General features: G+C 32.4%; 4 protein-coding genes across 5 annotated transcripts; 2 read left to right on the top strand and 2 right to left on the bottom strand.

The window, feature by feature from the left end:
• LOC109350863 (probable inactive tRNA-specific adenosine deaminase-like protein 3) lies at positions 264-4,350 on the top strand. The gene is made up of 9 exons (XM_019592172.1): positions 264-426; positions 506-557; positions 648-721; positions 1,319-1,440; positions 2,058-2,140; positions 2,654-2,750; positions 2,990-3,436; positions 3,685-3,797; positions 3,935-4,350. The coding sequence occupies exons 1-9, from the start codon at positions 348-350 to the stop codon at positions 4,152-4,154; spliced, it is 1,287 nt and encodes a 428-aa protein (XP_019447717.1). The 5' UTR covers positions 264-347; the 3' UTR covers positions 4,155-4,350.
• Positions 4,960-9,917, bottom strand: LOC109350860 (J domain-containing protein spf31). The gene is made up of 9 exons (XM_019592169.1): positions 9,730-9,917; positions 8,536-8,626; positions 8,397-8,457; positions 6,801-6,878; positions 6,405-6,478; positions 6,074-6,187; positions 5,877-5,984; positions 5,356-5,394; positions 4,960-5,263 (listed from the first exon to the last, which is right to left on the bottom strand). Exons 1-9 carry the CDS (start codon positions 9,819-9,821, stop codon positions 5,177-5,179), a joined length of 744 nt encoding a protein of 247 aa, XP_019447714.1. The 5' UTR covers positions 9,822-9,917; the 3' UTR covers positions 4,960-5,176.
• LOC109350859 (protein FAF-like, chloroplastic) lies at positions 11,614-13,424 on the bottom strand. Of its 2 annotated transcripts, none has more exons than XM_019592167.1 (2): positions 13,280-13,424; positions 11,614-12,795 (listed from the first exon to the last, which is right to left on the bottom strand). In XM_019592167.1, the coding sequence occupies exon 2, from the start codon at positions 12,781-12,783 to the stop codon at positions 11,731-11,733; it is 1,053 nt and encodes a 350-aa protein (XP_019447712.1). In that variant the 5' UTR covers positions 12,784-12,795; positions 13,280-13,424; the 3' UTR covers positions 11,614-11,730. The 2 variants fall into 2 exon arrangements, with proteins under 2 accessions (XP_019447712.1, XP_019447713.1); XM_019592168.1 differs by lacking the exon at positions 13,280-13,424 and having other exon boundaries at positions 11,614-12,650; positions 12,741-13,162.
• On the top strand, positions 18,473-20,486 carry LOC109350855 (pentatricopeptide repeat-containing protein At3g18970). Its single transcript, XM_019592165.1, has 2 exons — positions 18,473-18,689; positions 18,806-20,486. The coding sequence occupies exon 2, from the start codon at positions 18,809-18,811 to the stop codon at positions 20,240-20,242; it is 1,434 nt and encodes a 477-aa protein (XP_019447710.1). The 5' UTR covers positions 18,473-18,689; positions 18,806-18,808; the 3' UTR covers positions 20,243-20,486.

Here is a 21,883-nt window from a genome sequence, read left to right as displayed (position 1 = left end):
CGAGATGTATTGATCCCTCCCTTCACCACACCCATGGGGATGAGTTCATAACTACTCATCTTAGTACAAGACGTTTATCTAGCCAACATTTCGATTCAGCTCTACCCAAACTTTTTTGGTTTACCCCAACATTCCCCATTTGTCCAACTGTTGCTGAGCAGTTTTTGGATATCAAACGGATCTCTTCATTTTTTGGGCATAGCCCATTTTCATTTTTGGGCTTGGCCCGTTTTCAAATGTTTTCGGCCCATCTCGCTTAAGTGGATCAATGGTTTTCAGTTCCGGTTTCCTCATCTCTCTTATTCTTCCGTTCGTGGCAGAAGGAGCCACCGTCAGCGGCGGCAGTGATGAATAACGACTTCGGGACGTGGCAGATTGTGCACATTCCGGAGAAAGAGCCACATGACCTTCACCAACAACCCACTGGTAACTTTATCAAAACCCATAACCTTTTGTGTTTTGTTGAAATTAGCATTGAATTGAAAGAGTTTGGTTTTGTGTGCAGAGAATGTTGTTTGTTCAGTGATTGATCCAAAAAATGCTAACCAAATTGTGAGGTTAGCGCAATTATCTTTGAGTCTCTAATCTTATATGATTTGCTCTTAAGACTGAACTAAATTATGGAACTTATTTGAATTTCATGTTAGGCGTTTGAATCAAATAGCGCCACTCGAAAATCATCGACATGTGAAACGAATTCACAAGAAAAATCTTGAAGGAGGTTTCATACTTTCATTTACTTTGTCTTTTATTGTGTTTCATGTGTTTTGGATATGCATATTGTTATGTTGTTATTTTTGCCTTATTCTTTAATGAGGAAGTGAGATATTATACTTCCCGGGATTTGAACTCGGATGCTCACACTTTTAAAGCTCATTTGGTGGCAAAGATATGATAAGAGCTTGATAGGAATAGAGCAGGATAATGGCTTATCATGTCGAATGTTTATTGACGTAGTTATTTTGGTGGTGGCGTTAATAGTGTGGTGGTGATACTCAGATTTGAGGGTATGTGGGAAAAGCTGCACTATCTTATTTGGCTCATTTCTAACTCAGCTCCCTCTATTGATAGAAAATACACTAGGCGAAGAGGATAAGATACGCCAATAGGACGACATTATCCTATCCTTTTGGTTCACCGAAGTCTCGATTGCATATATCCTATCCTGTCTATCTTATCATGTCCATCAAACGAGCCGTTATTATGTCCCACAACTTTACCAACCGAGCTACTCATGTGAACAATGTTATTTTGGTATAATGAGCTATGAATAGTAGACAAAGTTGGTTGGTGTAACAATGTGGTGAATATTTGACAGGGAAAATAGAGCTATCAGTGATCTTGTGTCTGGCCTCTGAAGGTGATAATCAATTGGATGGCCTTCCGCCTTATATTCATGAGATGATCAGTTCCTATCAGTTGAGTCCTTTTATCACAAAAGTGAGTCTTTTATTTTTCATTTCTTTTTATTATTTAATGCTTGCTTAGTTTGTATCTTGTTCATGAAGATATATAAGACGAATAACATATGAAGAATCCATCAAGTATTGATTTCTAAATGGTTCTTATGAGTTTTTGACTTCTTTTGGTTTGTTTGTTGTAATTGAAATTGTCATTGAAGCTGTGAAGCTTTCTGATAGTGATAGTGGAATGGTTGTTAACTTACTTTTCATTTTCAAATTTCAAGTAATTTCATATTTTGGTTGGTGCTACTATTTTAATCATTAAAGTTGAATGTTGAACCAACAACATTTCTTCCTCATTCTCTTGTCTTTGAAAGCTTGTTCACTAAATCACTAAAAGACACAGCAAACTTCAACATTGGGAATCAGTAATTTTTATATGAATGAACTTTTAGTTTAATCATGATTTCGTCAAATGTTTAAATGTGTGCAAAGCTGTAGAAGTACATTAGTTGAATGGATGGTCTAATATTTTTGGGTGCGCTATCAATGAAGATTAAATGGTTGATTAACTTTATAGATTAATGTGAGTTGTTGAATCTCGAGGATTCTTGGTTTGTTTCATCCATTAAATTTCAATTTAATTGACCTTAGGTATGCAAATATGCTGCAACATCAAAAGAAGAGTGGCAAGAGCAATGCAAATTCTGGCCAACGTCATATCATCCACTGACTTAGTAAGCTTTATATTCTTATTGTGTATTTGTTGGCTTTTAATGCCATTGCAGTATATGCAAGTTCAAGTAACTTTTGAATGAAATCTATCATCAGATGAGTAGAACATGTATAGTAAAATTATATCTATGTAGGTCACAAGCTAGCCATTGGGTCTAGCTTGCTCGGTAATACACACGATACCATATATACTAATGCTGCCTACGTGAAAATAACAAAGTGGCCTGTAGACGCCTGTGTTTAAGTCTCCAGTGTGTAATTGTTGTTTACAATTTTCATAAATAACCTGGGCATATTTCGAACTTTATGATATGTCTTATAATTATAGTATTAGATGTACAAGCTTTGCCAATGGTTTTTATATATAGTTTATTTTGTCTATTGATCCAAGCATTGTATATCCTATGGGCAAGAACTGTTTGAGTTAGGAGCTTGACTGAGAAAGGAGAGTAAAACCTTGTCTAATTTGAGATTACCTTTGTTTCTGGTTTTGGCATTTTTTAATCAAATTGCAGTAAAATTGATGGCATTACTGGATTTAGCGAGGAGGACTCAAAGTCAGTTTTCAAGTTTATGCAATCAGCTATTGAGTTGGCAAAATCGGATGGCTTGGTAAATTCCTTTCCATATAATTTGTTGTACACGAGAAATAATGCACTCAAACCTGACTGGACAGACATAACTTTAGTTCTATACTCTGATTAATCTTCACTTCAAGATTAACAGCTTGAGCTATTTTTAATTTGGTCCTTCTGTTCTTTGCTGAATTAGTAAAGGGTAGCTTTGATTAAAGTGCCCTTCTATTAAATTTCACGTTTAACTGCTACTAACCTAAAATTTCATCTGTTTAGGTTGTCAATGCTGCAGTGATAGTGGATCCTTCAGCTAAGCAAATAATTTCAAATGCACGTGATCAGGTTTTTGCTTGGAACACTTGCGAAGTAGACAGTGACATCGACTCAAGCTGCATTAGAAAGCCAGGATTATTTAATTCCCGTTCTATTTCAACTGGATCTGCACCCCGTGAATCATTCCACTTAAATGGGTCCTCAAATCAGCTCAAACAACCATTTACAAGCGTTTCTTGTTTATATCCTTGGCAATGGGCTGAGCAGCAATCACAGTCACAAGGTTCATATTATTGTCACCCTTTGCGGCATGCTGCCATTGTAGCTATAGAATCATCTGCTGCCAGGGATAGATGTCTTTTCCCCAGTGAGGTGAACATCGAAGAAAGATATTTAGAATTCGATAATGAGAGCGCTCCTGCAAAGAAACAGAAAACTATTTGTGCAAATGTAAGTTTGCTTAAGTCTTCAGTAACCTGCTGCAGTTGCCTATCTGTATGAACTTTTAACCATGCTGTTCTGATTGTCGATAATTTAAACCTAATGAAGCATTTAATACCAAATTCAACATTGGTAATATGGTGACATTTACACATGCAAATGCAATTGCATTTGCCTTGGTTATATTTGTTAATCATTTCCAATTGAGTATGTTATGTTGAAAGGCTTATTTTTGGTATTGGATTATGGTGTTTCAGGTTGAAGATTATGATAAATTGAATTCTCATAGTTGTACTTCCAACCAGCCGTTCGAACGACCTTACTTATGCACCGGTTATGACATCTATCTTGTTTGGGAACCTTGCACAATGTAAGCTTATAAACATGATACGTCTCTGATTTTGATGCACTTCTATATGACTGTCATTTCTCGGGGACTGAATCGAATGTTTGCTCTAGCTATCTTCTTATACATGCGGCTAAATTTGACATCTCATATAATGTCAGGTGTGCTATGGCCCTTGTCCATCAGAGAATTCGGCGAATATTTTATGCTTTTCCAAACCCAAATGCAGGTGCCTTAGGTAGTGTTCACAGATTACAGGGAGAGAAGAGCTTAAATCATCATTATGCTGTTTTCAGGGTCTTGTTACCTGAAGAAGGCCAACATACCCTACGTAAATGTTGTACTGAAGTTGCAGAAACAGAGGAAATCAATATTTGTTAAGTAGGATACTTAACTTGTGATGCAAAGGAAGAAAATTAAGGCTTTTTAACTTGTAGACTAATTCTGATAACTAACTTAATTTTGTTAATGATCTAGAAGAATATGTAATATTATATTGGTTTATTGGATAAAATGAGACATGAATTTTTGAAAGGGCTTATATGCATCAATGCGTGTACCTATAATGATTCGTTTTCTTCTCCTAAATCTTTAGGCATTTTTTTCTTGGTTCCAAGAACGAGTACAAATTATGGTGAACGAGAAAGGAGTAAATGATATTATGTATTATTTGGGCATTTTTGCGTTGATAAACCTAATTGCTACAACACATAATTATGTAATCACTATTGGCTGGTAACTTTTCAATCAAATGTTACATTTTTGGGCATTCCTACACATGTATGCACTGATCTATCATCTGCCAAATAAAGAAAACTGTAGCTTTTGAATCCTTCCCTACAAGGATGAGAACTATTAATGATTCTTGCATAATGTTCAAATGACAAATTAATTCAATATATGTTCTTTTAAATTATTTAATATAACTGAGTAAGTAGTTTTCTGAAACTTTATGATTCATTCAACTAGTTATATATCTATAAAAAAAAATAAGTAGCTATAATTTCACAATTTTTAGCTAATTTTACTATTATGTGTAGTACAGGATGATAATAGCATGGTCCATCTTTGTGATAGTGCAGAACGGATATTTTAAAGTGAATCAACTGTCTTAAAACTCAGAGGACATTTGTGAAGCAGGTTTAATTGTGTTTGTGGATCTTATAATATCATTCTAACATTATAATTTATCAAAAATTAATAATAATGACAGAACTTATAGCTCCTATGCATTAATAATAATAGAGTGCAACATCCCAAAATGGGATTTAAATTCCTGGGTCTGCATTCAATATATCCTTACAACAACTAATAAATTGACACAAAGGATAGCCTGCAGAAAATGTTTAGGTGAGTCCTTTGATTGACATTGAAATCAATCCTTCAGCAAATGGATGAGAACCTTAACCTCTTTTTACTGGCCTCTGAACATAGGATTTGTTGGGATCCTCTGTCTTAAGCTTAGGGGGCCTAATTTCTCCTTTCTTTGTCTGCATACAAACAAAAAGGTGATGTTATTATTATTCAAGCACTTTTTTTAGTGCTGGTTGTGTCTCAATGGAATGTGTGTTTAGGAACTCACCTTCTTTCCACCTTTCATAAAATCTCTCCAACTTGATACCTGATAATGAAACGTGTTAATTTATTCATCGACTTATGGTTTAATTTTTCAGAAAAGAAAAAATATTGCATGTAAAAGGGTTGCTCAGTGCACGAGGCTCACATATAGTGAGGTCTAGGGAGGGTAGACGTACACAACCTTAGCCCGTAAGCGGAGAGGCTGTTTCCAGGATTTAAACCCGTGATCTCATGGTCACAAAGCAACAACCGTACCATTGCGCCAAACTTATCCTCTATACATAAAATAGTGTGCTTATACAAAATTAAGATTATTTTTAACAGCTGGTGAAAATACAATGAGTTGAAATCAGTCATAGTGTCATTTTGGAACAATTTAAAGTTTAAACTTCAATTATAGATTACAAAAGAACAAACTACAAAATAAAAAGACATTAAGATTCCTTTCTGGTCAAAAGATCAAGAGACACAAACTACAATTTGATGTATAAAATGAAGGTTAAGATGAAATGATTCAAAACTAACCCTTTGTTCTCTTGTTCCTTCCCACTGCTCCTCATGTTCACGCTTTCTTTTCCACATTTCTTTCTGTTCCTCTTCATCCTTTTTTAATCTGCCTTCCTCCTCTGATATCTACATCATATTGAATAAACTAGAAGGTCAAAAATCAACAATTTCTCATATGTATATAAGTTTTCTATGGCCAACTAATTAGAGCATACCCTCATTTGCATCTTTCTTCTCCTCCATTCTTGTTCTGTTAATAGTTCACGAACCTTGATTTTGAGCTCCTTCTGGAACTCCTCTGATTGTTCATATTGTTTATCATATTTTCCCTGAGATGCAACAGATACAAAATATGGCTTCTTAGAACTAAGGGGACATTGTCCCTTTAATAATTTTAAGTATTAAAGTACTAATTTTTAAATATTTAAAATCTGGGAATCTCACTATTCAATGTGTATTCAGACCACAAGGGCAAACAGAAACACACTCAGACAAGGGGTGAGTACAATACAGCCTTACATAAAAACACTGGTAAAATATGCATACCTCTTCAACCATAGACTTAAGTTTTGAAGCTGTATCTTTCTTCAGCTGCTTCTTCCTCTTTGCTCTAAGTTCATCTGCAGTCCACATCAAAAAACAGATGAATTCTTTTCTTTAATAACTCCCTACCTTTCCCATTAAGAATGCATTACTACTTCTACAGAGATGGAGAGTAAGTCACAGCACTCAAGCTGAGATAGACAAAAATGACCTTTTATCGTTCAGCAAAATTCAAAAGAAAAAATATGAGCAAATTATTTGTGACTAGCACTAGCCACAAGAGTGGTAAATAGAGTAAACAAAGTTTCAAAACAATTCAGAAACATTTCTCTCAAAGTCCAAGATCACCTTTAGTGGATAGAATTTGTACCTTCAAGACAACTAAAAACACACACTAACCTTTTGCAGAATTAACTTGGCTAAGAAGGTAATCTCTTTCATTGTGGTCAAGTAATAATTGTTGGGCCTTCGCTAGTGCTGCACTCAAGTAAATAGCACAAGTTAAAAAAACACATACAAACATTAATGTGAACCCTCTAGCTGCAAAACTTATAATAATTAATATGATAAAAAAAATAACACCATTTTTACATCATAAAATCAGAAATTCCATACAAAATACAGAATGTCAGAACCAATCTCATCATTCCAGAGACTCAGAAATAGGATCCTGCTTCCTGAATCTCTTGGGTTATAGTTGTAACCAGCAAAAGGTACTTATGAAACAAAATTCAATTATTCAAATAATAGTTTCATGAATATACGATACAGATGATATCACTTCTCGACATAAGTATATATATCTGACATATGGAAAAAACAGTAAAACACTACCACTAGACTGGCCAAGCTGAAACTCAATAAAGATGTCAAATAGTACAAAGAAGTAATAAAGTAAGAATGGTATTAAAAGACTGGAAAAACATTTTAATAAAAACTGTATTGATGGAACTGTTTAATATCAGCTTGCTTCACCATTGTGAGGAAAATTGGTTTACACATACACAAGTAGTTGAACTTTTGGGCCCTATCTTCTATAATGTATGCCAAGGAAAGATGAAACTTCTCCCAATTTGCCAGAATTCTGGTCTAAATAATATTTTAGTAATTCTACCATGATTTGTTCCCCCTTCATAGTAAACTATACGATATTCATTTAGACCTATAACCACTAGACTATACTCCAGAAGATGCAAGAAGGGAGTTTTGGTGTATAGGAGGTAGCCAAAGAAGAAGTTGGTTAAAGGGCAGAAAAGTAATCCTGAGCTGGAGCAGAGGGAAACAGAATCCTAACAGAATGGAGAAGCAATGATAAGGAGGGGCAGCATACATAGGAGAGGGGGGATTAGTAAAAAGTGTCACTGACTGTTCCCATTTCCTAAGGCTGAGACTCCTCGGGTCTCTCTACTTTCCGTGAAATTTCTTCTTTTCCTGGCTATTTATGATTGCAATGATTCCAAGAATACTTTTCTGGTTTTAAGGACTAAGTAGCTTAGCTTTATTTTAATTTTTGTATCAATTAAATACAGTATCTCTTTTTTCTCAGAAAAGAAATTATATTAAAAATGCAGTACAAGGGGTACTCCAACCCCATACAATGTCACCAACTATAGCATTAACAGTATCACTGATCAATACAATATTTATCATATTCTATTTTGATTAAGTGGCAGGAAAACGTTGGCAAATTCTAGTATAGTATATAAAACTACACAGTGATAAGTTTTAGGACTGGAGCAAAAAAAATTGTTGATACAAACATTTTTTTTAGGGAAGGGGGGCAGGGTTTGAACCCGTGCGGCGTGCGCTAACACTTCATCTCTCACTATATCAACTGAGATGACTCTTGGGGACAGTAGTCAAGATATTTAATATGAAAAACCATGTGCTAAGCAATAACTTTCCCAAGTATAGTTAAAAAAAAAAAGACATGAACAACGATAAACAACAATGTTCAAATCCACCAGGGTAATTTAAAAGCATGTATCCTTATACCTCCAAAAGCCTCCTTTGATTGCGGATGCTTACATTTGTCAGGGTGGACCATCAATGACAACTACAAAAGATTAGCAAGAGTCTGTTATAAGAGGCTCACAGAACAGTTAAACAGCTCTCAGCTGGAGAAAGAAGTTACCTTGCGGTACTGCTTTTTCACTTCGTCAATTGAAGAATCAAAAGATAGTTTCAGATGCTCAAATGGATTTAACTTAAAACAAGAGAGTATCCTATGGACAAAATTAAAACAAAGCAAATGATGATCAGCAGAGTATATAGCACTTAAACAAGAACAATATTTCTTATTTTGAAAATAAATATTTGGTTATAAAAACAACGCATATAACGAAACTACAAAGTCGCGAATATATTTCACTTAAAATGAAAAATCAACTAGCTTCTAAATTTTTCACAAGGATGTTTCCGTCAAAGTTCATAGTTAATGAGCCATCAATTAACTAATTACTCCTCCATCCTCGAGGCCTCGTAACGTGCTTGTGACATCTTCTCTCAGACAAGACTGAATGTATTCCAGATAGTGACCAGCACAATATCCAAATAAATCCTAATCATTATCTTCAACTTAAAACCATTCTTTCTGGTTGCAGTTGAAGTGCAAGTTTGCAGTCAAACTAAGGGCCTCTTTGCTTAGGCTTTAAAAGACAAAAAAAGTGATCTCACATAAATGTATTCTATCTTCTCCTAAAAGCTGAATTTCAGTTTTTTTCCTTCCAGATAAATGTATTTGAGTTAAAGTCCAACTAACCAACATATGAATGCTAAAAATGAATTTCCGAATAAAAAAGCTTATATGTTTTTAAAGTCCAAGTAAAAGGGCGCTAAAAGTAACAAGCACATGTACTCCGCAGCTAAAACTTTCTCTGCTAATAATAATAAGCAAGGTTTTAAATATGGATCTGCGACAGTTCCGATAAGTCAAGGTTTTGAGAGTTGCCGAAACAGCTTCGGGCGGCGGTTGCTTTTTCATGCAATTTTCCTAATCGCCAAGGTTTTGCAAGTTTCCAAAACCGTGACCACTATTTAAAACCCTCAATTGATAAGATTTTCACATTCTGAACTCAAATTCAACAACAAAAACCTAAATTCTGTCAGACTATTATTATGTAAATACAAATCTTATATGAGGAACGTATAGTAATCCTAATAAATAAAAAAGCAACAAACATAGCATAAATTATGAATCGTAAGATGTAATAATTACAACAAAGGATTGAATAAGTAACCAAAACAACAGAAGAGAAAAACGAATTGAATCAAATTAAATTAGAATTTGAAATCAAATATATATAGATAGAGAGAGAGAGAGCGATACCTAACGACTTCGTTATCTCTCTCAACTTCGCTGACTTCAGCGAAGAAATTTTTGAGAAGTAAATCATCGCTAACGCTGCTTGTTTCTCCCATTTCTTCTCAACAAACCAAACCAAGTATTGTTCTATTCTACACAATTCGCTTAAACGACAATAAAACTCTACATACCACACTTTTCCCAAATATTATATATCATAACCATATTTTTATATTCAAAATGCTTGTTCTTTTTGTTTGTTTTTTTAATTTAACTCTATTTTGGCACAATTAAAATATTATAAATTGGGCGTTAGTACATGTTTGATTATCTTTAAGTAAAGTCTCAGGTCGAGTGTTGTGAATGAAAAAAATATTCATTGGAAGAGTTAGTTTCATATACATGTGGATGTTTTCGACTTGTATAGGATTGTATCTAATATGAGGATATTCGAAACAAAAAAAATATAGTTATAAATTAATAGGCTAGGAGCTGATTAAAAATAATTGTTTAATCCACCACTTATTATCTAAAATTAAATAACCATATAAGTCATAAATTATCTCAATAAAGTATTACCTTACTAAGTTCCTATAAAATTCAATCAGATTATTTTTTGATCAAATAAGGCTTATAAATCACCTCTTAATTTTACTAAACATGTACCAACTATCAAAATAAAACATTATAAGATTTTAGTTGGTTTTTAAGTTTGAGAAAGGGTTCGTTTGAATCTTGATTTTTTTATACTCTTTTGTGTTTTTGCAAATTGACTTATTTTTGTAAAAAAAACATTTTTAAAATTCAATAGCATTGATAACTTTACAAGATCCATATATATCCATATAATGTCAAATAGATGTTATAAAAAAACGCAATCCGTTTAATACTTTTCTAAAGTCACATTTAACCCTCTTATAATTAACTTGGGTTGTATTGTACATTGATATAATTGCAGATGAATATCAAAATATATAATTCTATAGGTTCAAGTATATAGGATGCTCTTCATGTTACTTATCTATCTTACAAAAAGTATGCTTTCACAATAATCACATTCCTCTCTTCTTCTCCACTTTCTTTCATAGAAAATGTTAGAGCAATATCAAAAGAATAAAAAATAAATTTACAAAAATATCTATTCATTACTTTAAAAAATCATGTGATAGTCTTCCTACTTATATGCTAAAATTCAATATTAAAATCTTATACATTTATTTACTATATTTTCCTTCTATTTGATTAGTTCTTTTTTGACTAGGTGAAATGATATCTTAGCTAATACCAAAAAATTCTTCTTTTTTCAGCTTTTCTTTTCATTTTTTTTAAAAAGGCATCTTAAATAGGTAGCAGGTTTACATCAAACATTTTTTAAATAAAGGGCTTTGAAAATTGGATTATGAATTTGATTGCATGAGAATACACCAGACAATGAATGGAACTAACTCGGTATTTTTTGAAATTTGATTTGTTATTTAACTCGATAAATTTGGTTGATGAATTAAATTAGTCAAATTTGAACTGAAAATTAAGCTCTTAGAATAAATGAATCAAACTTGAATTAGATATAGTTCGACTTTATCTATACGCATGTCATGTCACAATGCAACAGGGTTCCCAAATAGAAAAGATCACATAGATCTTTGCAACTATACACATTGTGAACCAAGTAATCACAATTTCTAATTCCCTCTCATTACCAGCAATTGTTTTTATTGTATTTCATAAAGGTGAATTCCTTAATATAATCTAGCTTTAGTATCACAGTAAGGACACTTACCCTATCATTTATTCCAACAACTTCTGTTTTATTCATTTGAAGTTTGATGAATAATGTGCCTAGAGACATTGAGTTCACTATAATTAATCTATCATTTGTTTAACAGAAATTGACAACTTTTCATATTATAACTCAATAGTATTATATTCAACCATTATTATTTGTGTTATAAACCTTAAAGCCATACAAAAGTTGTCTCAAAAAAACTACATGAAACATATGTGTTGTTGTTTAAGGATGTGGAGTCATATATTGTTGATAGGTAAGTGAGTGAGGAAGTGAAGTAGCTTTTGTAGTGAACTTGGTCCTTGAGTAGCAGTTTTCATAAGCATTGAAAGAAGCCTCAATTGATGTTGTTGATTCCATAATTGTAGTTTCAACCGAACCAATTTTGGCCTATGTGAGAATGATTCATTTAACTTCTCTGACAATTTTGTTTTGTTCATAACCAATGCTATCAACTTATGAACACTTGTAATGTCACTAGACATTATTGTTGGTTGCTCTATCATACTCTCTACATCCTTAATATCATTCTTCTCTTCATTATTTTCAACTTCATTTTCTTCTTCATCATAATCTTCCTCCATCTCTTGAACTTTTGATTCTTCCTCACTCGCAAAAGTGAGGACGAGGCGACCATTTTTGCGCTTAGCGCAAAAGTTGTTGTTAGAAGGAACAAACACAGCTTGTAAGAATAATCTCCCGTTATCACGATGGGACAACATGTGGAGTGTTGGCATTGGAGGAGGGAAAGAGTGGTGTGATGACTTGTGTTTTTTTGGTTTTTGATCAAATATCTCCATAGACATAATTGTGAGACTAACACTCGAATCAAAGTTGATGGTTGGGGACTTGTATTCTGGCACTTGTAATGTTATTTCCTCTACTTGTGGAAGTTGTTTTTGTTCTATTTCTTCCTTGTTTTCTTTAGATGAGAATCCATCAGAGCCTGTCTCAGATCCAAGGCTCTCTGTGCATATTTCCAAACTCTTTTGACTCAAGGTATTTTTTAACTTTTTCACAAGAGGGTGAATATAAGGTGTTATTATTGCATTGGTGGTTTCATCTATGGCCTTTTGTGGTAATAAGATTGAGCTCCAAAGATCTTTTGATTCAGCATTAGTAGTGGTAACCTTTGAGTGTGAGAATTCTTCGGATGAAGCAATATTTTTCATTTCTTCTGATCCTAATATGGTATCAATACCCAGTTTCTGAAGGAGCATAATCTCTTCCTCTTGTATCAATGATGAAGATAGGCCTTGTGATTGGATTTCCTTACTCATTGAAGTTGACATCTCCAATAATCTAAAGAGAAACATCAATACTTAGTTGCATACAATAAATAATCAAAATTCAGTAAAATGCCAAAACAAAAAAAAACATTGCTCAAAATGGAGAAACACTAAGCAATTTAGCTTCATACTAAGCTGACACATTCTAGAATGCTGATGGAGACTATTGGATCAACTAATGCATGTTCTAAGAAGATTTTTACCATTGATTTTAATTTGATGTGTCTAAAATTTATTTATGTAAGAGATGGACATTAACATAGTAAAATTTATTTGCATTTATATCTCTCCTATACTTAACTATTTTATGGCAAGAAAAAGCATAGAGAGTGGAAACAGTTCTAAAGAAAGCATTTATATATGAGTGTGTTAATTATTAATCTAGGATTATAGAATGATTTATTACTCTAAGTGAAGTATGTAGTAGAATTTAAAAGGAAAATTGCACACATGAATGGTAAGAAAAGTAGAAAAAATGTTGAAATTATAAGTACCTGATGAGTAAGAGAGTGCTAGTTGTAACTTCAGGTTTTGTTAGAGAAGTAGCTATGTAGTTTGATGGTATTGAAAGAAATGGGTTTGTGAGTATTTATAGGGTGCCAAAATGCTTCTTGAACCAGATCCCCTACGCCACCATGAAAAGATCCTTTCCTTTTATTGGTTTTCACTTTGCTTTTCTTCTTCCTATCATAATAAAAGGGATTCCAAGCCTAAAACAATGTTGTTATTTCTATCATTAGATTTAATATTCAGACAATAAAACAATGTTGGCATTGGTTTGGATTTAATATTCAGGTAAAATTGTTTTTTTCCTTTAACTATAGCTATCTAATACAAATATAGGTATGTGGTTTATTTAAGTATATCATGAAATTCATGGGCTTTTGATATTATTTGTCATAAGTAGAGGATTTGTGGAACCTATATCCGACCGTGATTATATTCAAGACAGAAAAACATGTTTACCATGTTCAATTGTTTGATTTTATTAAGCAAGATCTTGGATTCGAGTCTTATGTATGAAAGAAATACATGAGAGAGTTAATCTTATATATCATGGATGTTTCTGACTCGGACAGGTTGACTGTAAGAATACATGTGGGGAACCAAAAATATATATTCTAAATTCACTCCTTTTCTTATTAAAATGAATATGGTTTCAATCTTGGAATAACCTATCATGTAATAAATTGGGGTACTTATACTTGAGGGTGTGCATATGCTACTTGTGAAAAAAATGTATATATTCCCTTAGAAATTTCGCTTAAAAGAAGAAAATAGGTAGAGAGAAAGATACGAGAAAGATGATAATATGAAGAAAGAAAATGTGATAAAATAGAGTAGATTTTGATATTGTTTGGTAAAAGAGAAAGAATAAAGAAAAATAAGATAAATATGTGTTTCATTCTCTCCCTTTCTTCTCCTCTCATTTTCCTCTCACAAGTGAAGAGAAAGAGTTTTCATGGGATCCACATACTTTTTTACCCTCTCCCTTCTTTCTCTTCTCTCACATTCTAACGTAAGGCTTATAGTTTATATTTTGTGTGCTTGTAATTATGTTAAATTATACTCGTTTATCACATTCTAATGTAGTTTAGACGATTACTTAATGCAATTTACACCCTACTCATGGGTCCTACACCTACCATTAAATGAAATATTAAACTTAATTTTGATCAAAACAATTCTTGATCGTTCAAAAAAATGAAAAAAAATAGAGATGTTCATACAGCATGAGCATTACCAAGTAGGCAAGAGGTGAAGTGGCCTTTATTGGGTGAAAACGACTTAAGAAGGAAGAAAAGGTATCTACTTTGGGAAAGGCCAACATGATTGGGACAGATAGAAACCCACAATCCCATTGCCTTAGGGGGAATATGACACATACCTTTATTTGTTTTTTGTGGCTAAAATAGTATAGTTTTTAAATTCTATATTCACTTTTAACTATTAAAAATACGTTGGTCTAGTGATGTAAGGTCTTTCTAGATCTCTAAGATAATTATAAGATCGAAAGTTTGATTATTAGAAACAATATTTATTAAAAGGGATAATCATATATCTCGAACGAGATGATACCTAAAACCATTCACTTTTTAACTAGTATAGTCTAATCACATGGAATAATATTTGTGTAAACAAATGGAGAGCCTCAATTCTTGCTTTGTGGACAGCATTTTTGGACTTATTATTACATGTCTCTCACTATGGCCCTTTTAGGCTTTCACTTCCTATTGCATTGAATATGGTTTGGTGTGAGTATTTTTAAGAAGAAAAAAATATATGCACATATATGCACACATTATATACGATGAGTCTTATATATTATTATTGTTTTATCTACCATTTATATTTAATATTATTGATTTTTTTTAAAATAATACAAATAAATGGTAAATAATATACTGAATGTTTATAAATTTTTATATCCAAATCTTTCCATAGTGGTAAAGTGATAGAATTAGAGCACACATGTATAAAAGTTAAGCATTTGGCTGAGTTTCAACTTAAACCATCTAATGTCCTTTTAAGTACACAAACATAATAATGATGATAATATTTTTTGTATTTGGATAAATTTATAGGTTCACCTCTCCTAAGACCCTGGCTTAGTACCCTAAACGTAGTTAAATGTTTTTTAAATATCATATAATATTTTTTGAAATCTAAATATCATATGGTATTTAGTATGTATTACATCAACTTTATAAATTACCATGATCATCTTCTGGTTATTACGCAATATGGATTAATGAATGTGAATTTTAATTAAGAGCCGTTCGTACATTATCAATTTTCAATGCACCAAATGATTATAATGAATAATCCATAAAATTGATAGATATAGTAACATATATTTGGGTATCATATTCGGAGAATCAAGCACATTTGGTGGAGTTTAAACTTGCATGCACCATCTAAATGCCCTTTTAAATTCTCATAATTTATCATTCCAAACAACAAAAAAGAAAGATAGAATCATATTCCAGTAATATATGGTATATAATAGGATAAAGAAATCAGAGATGAAAAAGTTGTCAATAATCTCATCAACATTGTTGTTATAGTAATTAATATGATAACATATAATTAGACTTGAAATAGAGAAACTTCTAATTGTTGTTTACTCAAATTAATTTTTTTTGGGTGAACTATTTACCTAAACCTTGTAAAAATAGACTGTTCAGAAATTACTTTTTTATATATGTTACCATTCTTGATCCTTATAAGTGACTTTTTCCTAACAAAAAACAAAATCTATATGTTATGAGCCAATAAGTTTAGAATTTTTAATGAATATCTTTTATAGAAAAAAACATTTTCTAAGTACTAGACAGAAGACTAAGAAGAAAGCAAAGTCAACCTAAATGAAAGGCTTTGATTTTATTGGTTTTTCAAATAGAATAAATTGTATTTACACTCTTGAAGTTTAGTAAAACTACACTCCATAACCCTCTTGTTAATTTAAAAAACAATATGTTAGAATAATTTACTCTTTCAAATATTAATTGAATTTAGTAAAAGTATTTGATGGATTGTGTTGATTACACATGCATATGGAAGTCTTTCTCTTGGTTGACTAAATATTATTTTGTTAGAATCTCATTTTCTTTTATTGTCTGCAATTGATTATTTTGAGGTTGACTCGTAAGTTTCTTATATTCCGAGAATCCGAATTTCACTCTTTATTATTACATGTACGTATATGATTATATAAATAAAATTAATAGAAACTTAGCTCTCAATTCTTTAGCACAGAGAATGGATACCATATAGTATTTGACCTAGAGTGTTAGATATATTAGGTAGTCATTTAGAAAAATATATTAAGCCATAAATATAGTCCGTTAGCATTTAATAATATATATTGTATTCGTTTGACAAATTTTCTTTTCACACATTAAGTAAACACTCACTTTTTGTGAAGTAAACAGTACCCTTTTAATTATATTCATATTTGATGTGGAATAAAAGCTGAAGAATACGATTAATTATTGGATATATAACAATCCAAGAAGACAATGGAAGATTACGTGAGAGATCATTTATAATTTTTTTTGGTTTCTACGTATATCCTCACACTGGAGGCAATCAAGTCTGAGTCGGAAACATCAACGGTACGTAGGACTAACTCTCTTTTTCATCCATAAGACTCGAACCTGAGACATTGCTTAAGGGGAATCAAACATATACTACTTGAACCAACAGAGATCATTGATAATTTGTTTTGCCATTTACTTAGTTTTAAAGTATTAGACAAGGGAATCTTATATATGACGATAAGGATATTATCCAAAATATTAAAAGAAAAAGCAAAAGAATTTTGTCCTTAAGGAATTTTACAATTACATTAATGATTTAGACTTTGAGAAGTTTTTGTTCACCATGCACTCGACCCTTTTTCTTTTCTTTATTTATATATACACTACCAATTTACAGCTTCCTCATGATAACGCAAAATTTTCTTGTATTACTAGAGCTTCTAACAGTTTTTTTTGTTTGTATTATCACATATTTTGAGGTGTTCAAAATTATTAAATCAAGTATATTTCTTCAATAAAATTTGCTTTTTAATCTGAATTACCAGGCAAAAATATTTAAGCCAATATTTCTAAAGATCCATTATGCATAGGAGAACACATCTTCTGTCCCACAATATATGTCACTTCATGTATCTTGAATTGTGGTTGATTAAAAATATAATTATTAAGTATTTCTTTTACCAATTATAATTCATAACATATAGAATGACACATACTATTCTACATAAAATATGTTTTCGACTAATCCATATAAAAGCTGCACATATTCTGTGGAATCTAATTTTTATTTTGAACGTACATACACAATTATATTATTTTGTCTCCGGGTTCCTTTAAAATTTAAAAATACGAAAAGCATGCAAATCCATAGGTAAGAGGCACGTAGCGAAAAGCATGAAAACTATAGACCAATGTTTCAGATCGCTATCATAGCCATATGTATGTGAAACTAAAATTTAAGAGAAAAGGGAATAAAAGTTTGTGGCTCAAACAAAATATTATCTATAAATGCAATGTGGATTTTCCACCGAATAACACAATTAGGACACACTAGGTTTCAATATATGGCTGTGTCTTAACTAGTTAAATTTGTGGTGGATATATGAGTAGTTATATCCACACCAAAATCTCACAAAATATGGAGTAATATATAATCAATTATACATTTGTCTCTAGGAAAAACTTTACATTCGAAATAAATGAAGATGCTATGAAATGAGCAACTGATGTGGAATTTGGAACCCCACTGAGACAAATGGGAGGCATGATATATAAAGAAAAAACTTGCATAAACACATATACATGTCACTAACTATATGTGTTAGTCTATTAATGTAAGACTTTATTTGATTTCCAAAGTTGATGATTTTAATTTATATGAGTGAGACTTGTTGGAAGTATTTTTGAACCCAAAAAGAATTAATTTATTATCCAACAAAGTAAGGGAGATATAGTACCAACAAAAATATACAACATAGCATTCAGAGATAAATGTATTCATACTCTCTGGTGATGTAAGTTTGAGTAAAACTTTGACACTGAAAAAACATGGGTGCACATCTGATGTGTGACATTTCACGTGTTATGACATTGTGATTGATTGGAAGAAGAAAATATTTAAGTTAAAATTTAATTTCTAAGTAATTTTCTGACCAATGGACTAAGTGTGAGACAGAAGATGTATGGATTTGGAAACGCCGCTTCTTCTCCGCAGTCGTATCCTTCAGCCTCCCCACCGCGTAACATTTTTGAGTGAACAAAAGCTGCTGACGTCAGAATCAGAACATGGAATGTGGTGCTGATGTCAGAACATTTGGAGGTTTTCGAATTTGCACCATTAATACATAACTAGTAGCAGTAAACAATGTGAGTAATGTTTTCATTCTATTTCAGATTTTCAAAATCCTCACTTGCCTATAACCTGTTTGATTAAATGTCAAACTCAATGTTAGTTTTTGTTTGAATTCATTCCCTTTTTTGAGTTCATGCTGACCTTCCTTCCAAGACTTAGATGTGTTTCTTACTTATATTCTGTACCTAAATTGAGCATCAATGTGAAGCAAATTCATGCCCAATTAATCACCAATGGCCTGAAATCTCATACCCTATTTGCCAAGTTAATTGAGCATTATTGTGCCTCACCATACCAACAAATTACCAATAATAATGCACATTTGGTGTTCCAGTACTTCGACAAGCAGGATTTGTTTCTCTTCAATACTTTGATAAGATGTCTTCAACCCAATGACTCCATTGCTGTTTTCCGGAATGAGTTTTCAAGGGGAGTTATGGAATTTGATGATTACACTTACAATTTTGTTCTTGGAGCCGGTGCTCGCTCTCCTTCACCTTCAATGTTATGGGTTGGTAGACAACTACATGCCTTGATAGTAAAACATGGAATTGAGTCCAATATTATGGTTCAGACTACAAAAATTCATTTTTATGCTCACAACAAGGATATTATATCAGCCCGAAGAGTGTTCGATGAAATGATAGAAAGAACTAGCATTACATGGAATGCTATGATAGCGGGGTATTGTTCCGTAAAAGAAGGAAGTGAGGAATATGCCCGCGAAGCGTTGACATTGTTTCATGACATGTTGGTTGATCCAAGTGGAGTTAAACCAACTGGCACTACTATAGTTTGTGCGCTCTCAGCAGCTTCTCAAATGGGCATGCTAGAAACCGGTGCGTGCATACATGGGTTTAAAGAGAAAACAGTATGTACACCTAAAGATGATGTATTTATAGGCACTGGGCTTGTGGATATGTACTCGAAATGTGGATGTCTTGAAAGTGCCTTATCTGTCTTCTGGCGAATGAATCAGAAGAATGTATTGACTTGGACAGCTATGGCTACTGGCCTCGCCATCCACGGGAAAGGGCGGCAAGCATTGGAGGTTTTATATCAGATGGAAACTTATGGTGTGAAGCCGAATGAAACAACTTTTACAAGCTTGCTTTCATCTTGCTGTCATGTCGGGCTCGTTGAAGAAGGCCTTCAATTGTTCTATGATATAAAGAGCAAGTTTGGTTTGACGCCTCAAATACAACATTATGGTTGCATTGTTGACCTTCTCGGTCGAGCTGGACAGTTAAAAGAAGCTTATGATTTTATCATGGAGATGCCAATTAGTCCTGATGCTGTAATCTGGAGGAGTTTGTTAGGTGCATGCAAGATTCATGGGGATGTTGTGATGGGAGAAAAGGTGGGGAGGTTTCTTCTCCAGTTACAAGAACTGAGTTGCGCAGAGTCGGCTCCTAAGAGCGAGGACTATGTAGCTCTATCAAATGTTTATGCTTCAGCTGAAAGATGGAATGATGTTCAAACCATAAGGAAAAAGATGAAAGCTAGGAGTGCTTCGAATAAAGCTGGTTCTAGCTATGTCCAAACTGTTAGCATGGTTGCATTGTAATTAAAAATTGTTAGTTTATCATTTCCCAGAAATTGTTTTAGCAACACAACAGATCTAATAGACATAGAATATCTGGATTTTGGAAAAAGACATATTCTCCAAAATCCAATTGATGTTGAAGAACATATATCAAATTTCTTTATTTGAATCTTGTGATAGAGCATGCATATGATTCCTGTACAATTATGAGAGGAACACAACACAAAGCAATGATCATATTGGTATTTCATTGGCAAGTCATATAAAATCTCTGCTCTCTTTTGACCGCTCATGGTTGCAATTTTCGAATGAGGGTCAGTTATCCTATTTTTTGTGTCATATTGTGCTCAATCCAATAAAAGATTGACACATACTGATCTCCATTCATTTCCATGCAATTCAAAGTATGTATCAAATAAAATAAGCAAAACAAAAAGTACAGAGAACCAAACAAAATGGCTAATTATATGTAATCTTGTCAGATTAAGGCATGAATTCTTTAGATTTAAGGCAACTGTTTTTACCTAATTATTTATTATGTCTGTTGTATATTTATTTGTAACTGTGTGAAACAGGTAGATAATAGTGCATGCATTGGTTCAAAGTTTCCAATGCCATGTGAATGAATGATATTTTCAATTTAGCAGCACATGGATACCTAGATCAGATCGTCAATGTAAGGCTAAATGGTTTTTTTTAAACACAATTTTTTACAACCGTTAAAGTTTGAATCCATTTACTCATACTTAATGTAATAAGATGCTGGTCTAGTCTAGTGGTATAATGTTTTATTGTCATTGGACCCCGAAGTCGAAAGTTCAATTCATGTGAGTGACATTTATTGGAAGTGACAGTCATGAATTTCGAAAAAGATTAATTTTTTACCCAAAAAGATAAGGAGATAATAGCTTAACTATGAATGAGGGTTGGGGGTTAAATATTTGATTAGGAAAAGAAAGGAGTATGAGTCAAATAAAGGAAAATATTGTGAGGATAGAATGAAAGTAAGAATTAAGCATTAATGGATGTAGGAGAAAGTCATCAAAAAATAACAAGACAACTTTTTGTCGGTACCACAGCCATGCAGCCATTAAGGTCTACGCAGAGTTTAATGACTAATTCGTACATTGCGAATAAAATAATAATAATAAGACATAAATAATAAGTACTCTCTTTTTTATTATTAAATTTTTATTTGACAAGTGGCAAGTCAAAACTCTAAAATCGTATTTATCATGCTTTACTTGTAATTTTGCAATTTGCAACACCCACGACTATATTGTGAAGACCTTATTATTCTTCATTGTAAAATGGATAGATAAATTGAGAATAAAATAATAATTTTATCAAAGAGTAAAAAAGCTCAATAAGTTTCCCAATTTATGTAACAAAAATCACGAAGACACTTAACTTATAAAGAAATTAAGGAAATTATTTAAAATATTTATCTGAAAGGATTTAATAAAACTTTAAAACATGTGTTTCCAAAGCGTTGGGAAAAGTCATTATTAATTCATCTCACCATCTCTCATTAAATTTCCATGTGTTGACTTTATCGTTTATAACAACTTGTATATAAAAATTCATACTTATATATCAATTTACTAAACTTATATATATAATATCGTACCTATATATATATCTCAACTCTAATTTCATACA

Source organism: Lupinus angustifolius, chromosome LG06 (assembly GCF_001865875.1).
Source record: "Lupinus angustifolius cultivar Tanjil chromosome LG06, LupAngTanjil_v1.0, whole genome shotgun sequence".
NCBI lineage: Eukaryota > Viridiplantae > Streptophyta > Magnoliopsida > Fabales > Fabaceae > Lupinus > Lupinus angustifolius.
Note: the sequence above shows the minus strand (reverse complement) of the source record. Positions and strands in the feature narration are given on the sequence as shown.

Bases quoted from the DNA above. Each gene is read 5' to 3' on its own strand.
- LOC109350863 (XM_019592172.1), top strand. From the start codon at position 348: ATGAATAACGACTTCGGGACGTGGCAGATTGTGCACATTCCGGAGAAA. The intron at 558-647 runs GTTAGCGCAATT...ATTTCATGTTAG, and splicing joins AATGCTAACCAAATTGTGAG to GCGTTTGAATCAAATAGCGC. The intron at 1,441-2,057 runs GTGAGTCTTTTA...AATTGACCTTAG, and splicing joins TGAGTCCTTTTATCACAAAA to GTATGCAAATATGCTGCAAC.
- LOC109350860 (XM_019592169.1), bottom strand. From the start codon at position 9,821: ATGGGAGAAACAAGCAGCGTTAGCGATGATTTACTTCTCAAAAATTTC. The intron at 8,627-9,729 runs GTATCGCTCTCT...TTTTGTCCATAG, and splicing joins AGAGATAACGAAGTCGTTAG to GATACTCTCTTGTTTTAAGT. The intron at 6,879-8,396 runs GTATAAGGATAC...ACTTGAGTGCAG, and splicing joins ATCAAAGGAGGCTTTTGGAG to CACTAGCGAAGGCCCAACAA.
- LOC109350859 (XM_019592167.1), bottom strand. From the start codon at position 12,783: ATGTCAACTTCAATGAGTAAGGAAATCCAATCACAAGGCCTATCTTCA.
- LOC109350855 (XM_019592165.1), top strand. From the start codon at position 18,809: ATGCTGACCTTCCTTCCAAGACTTAGATGTGTTTCTTACTTATATTCT.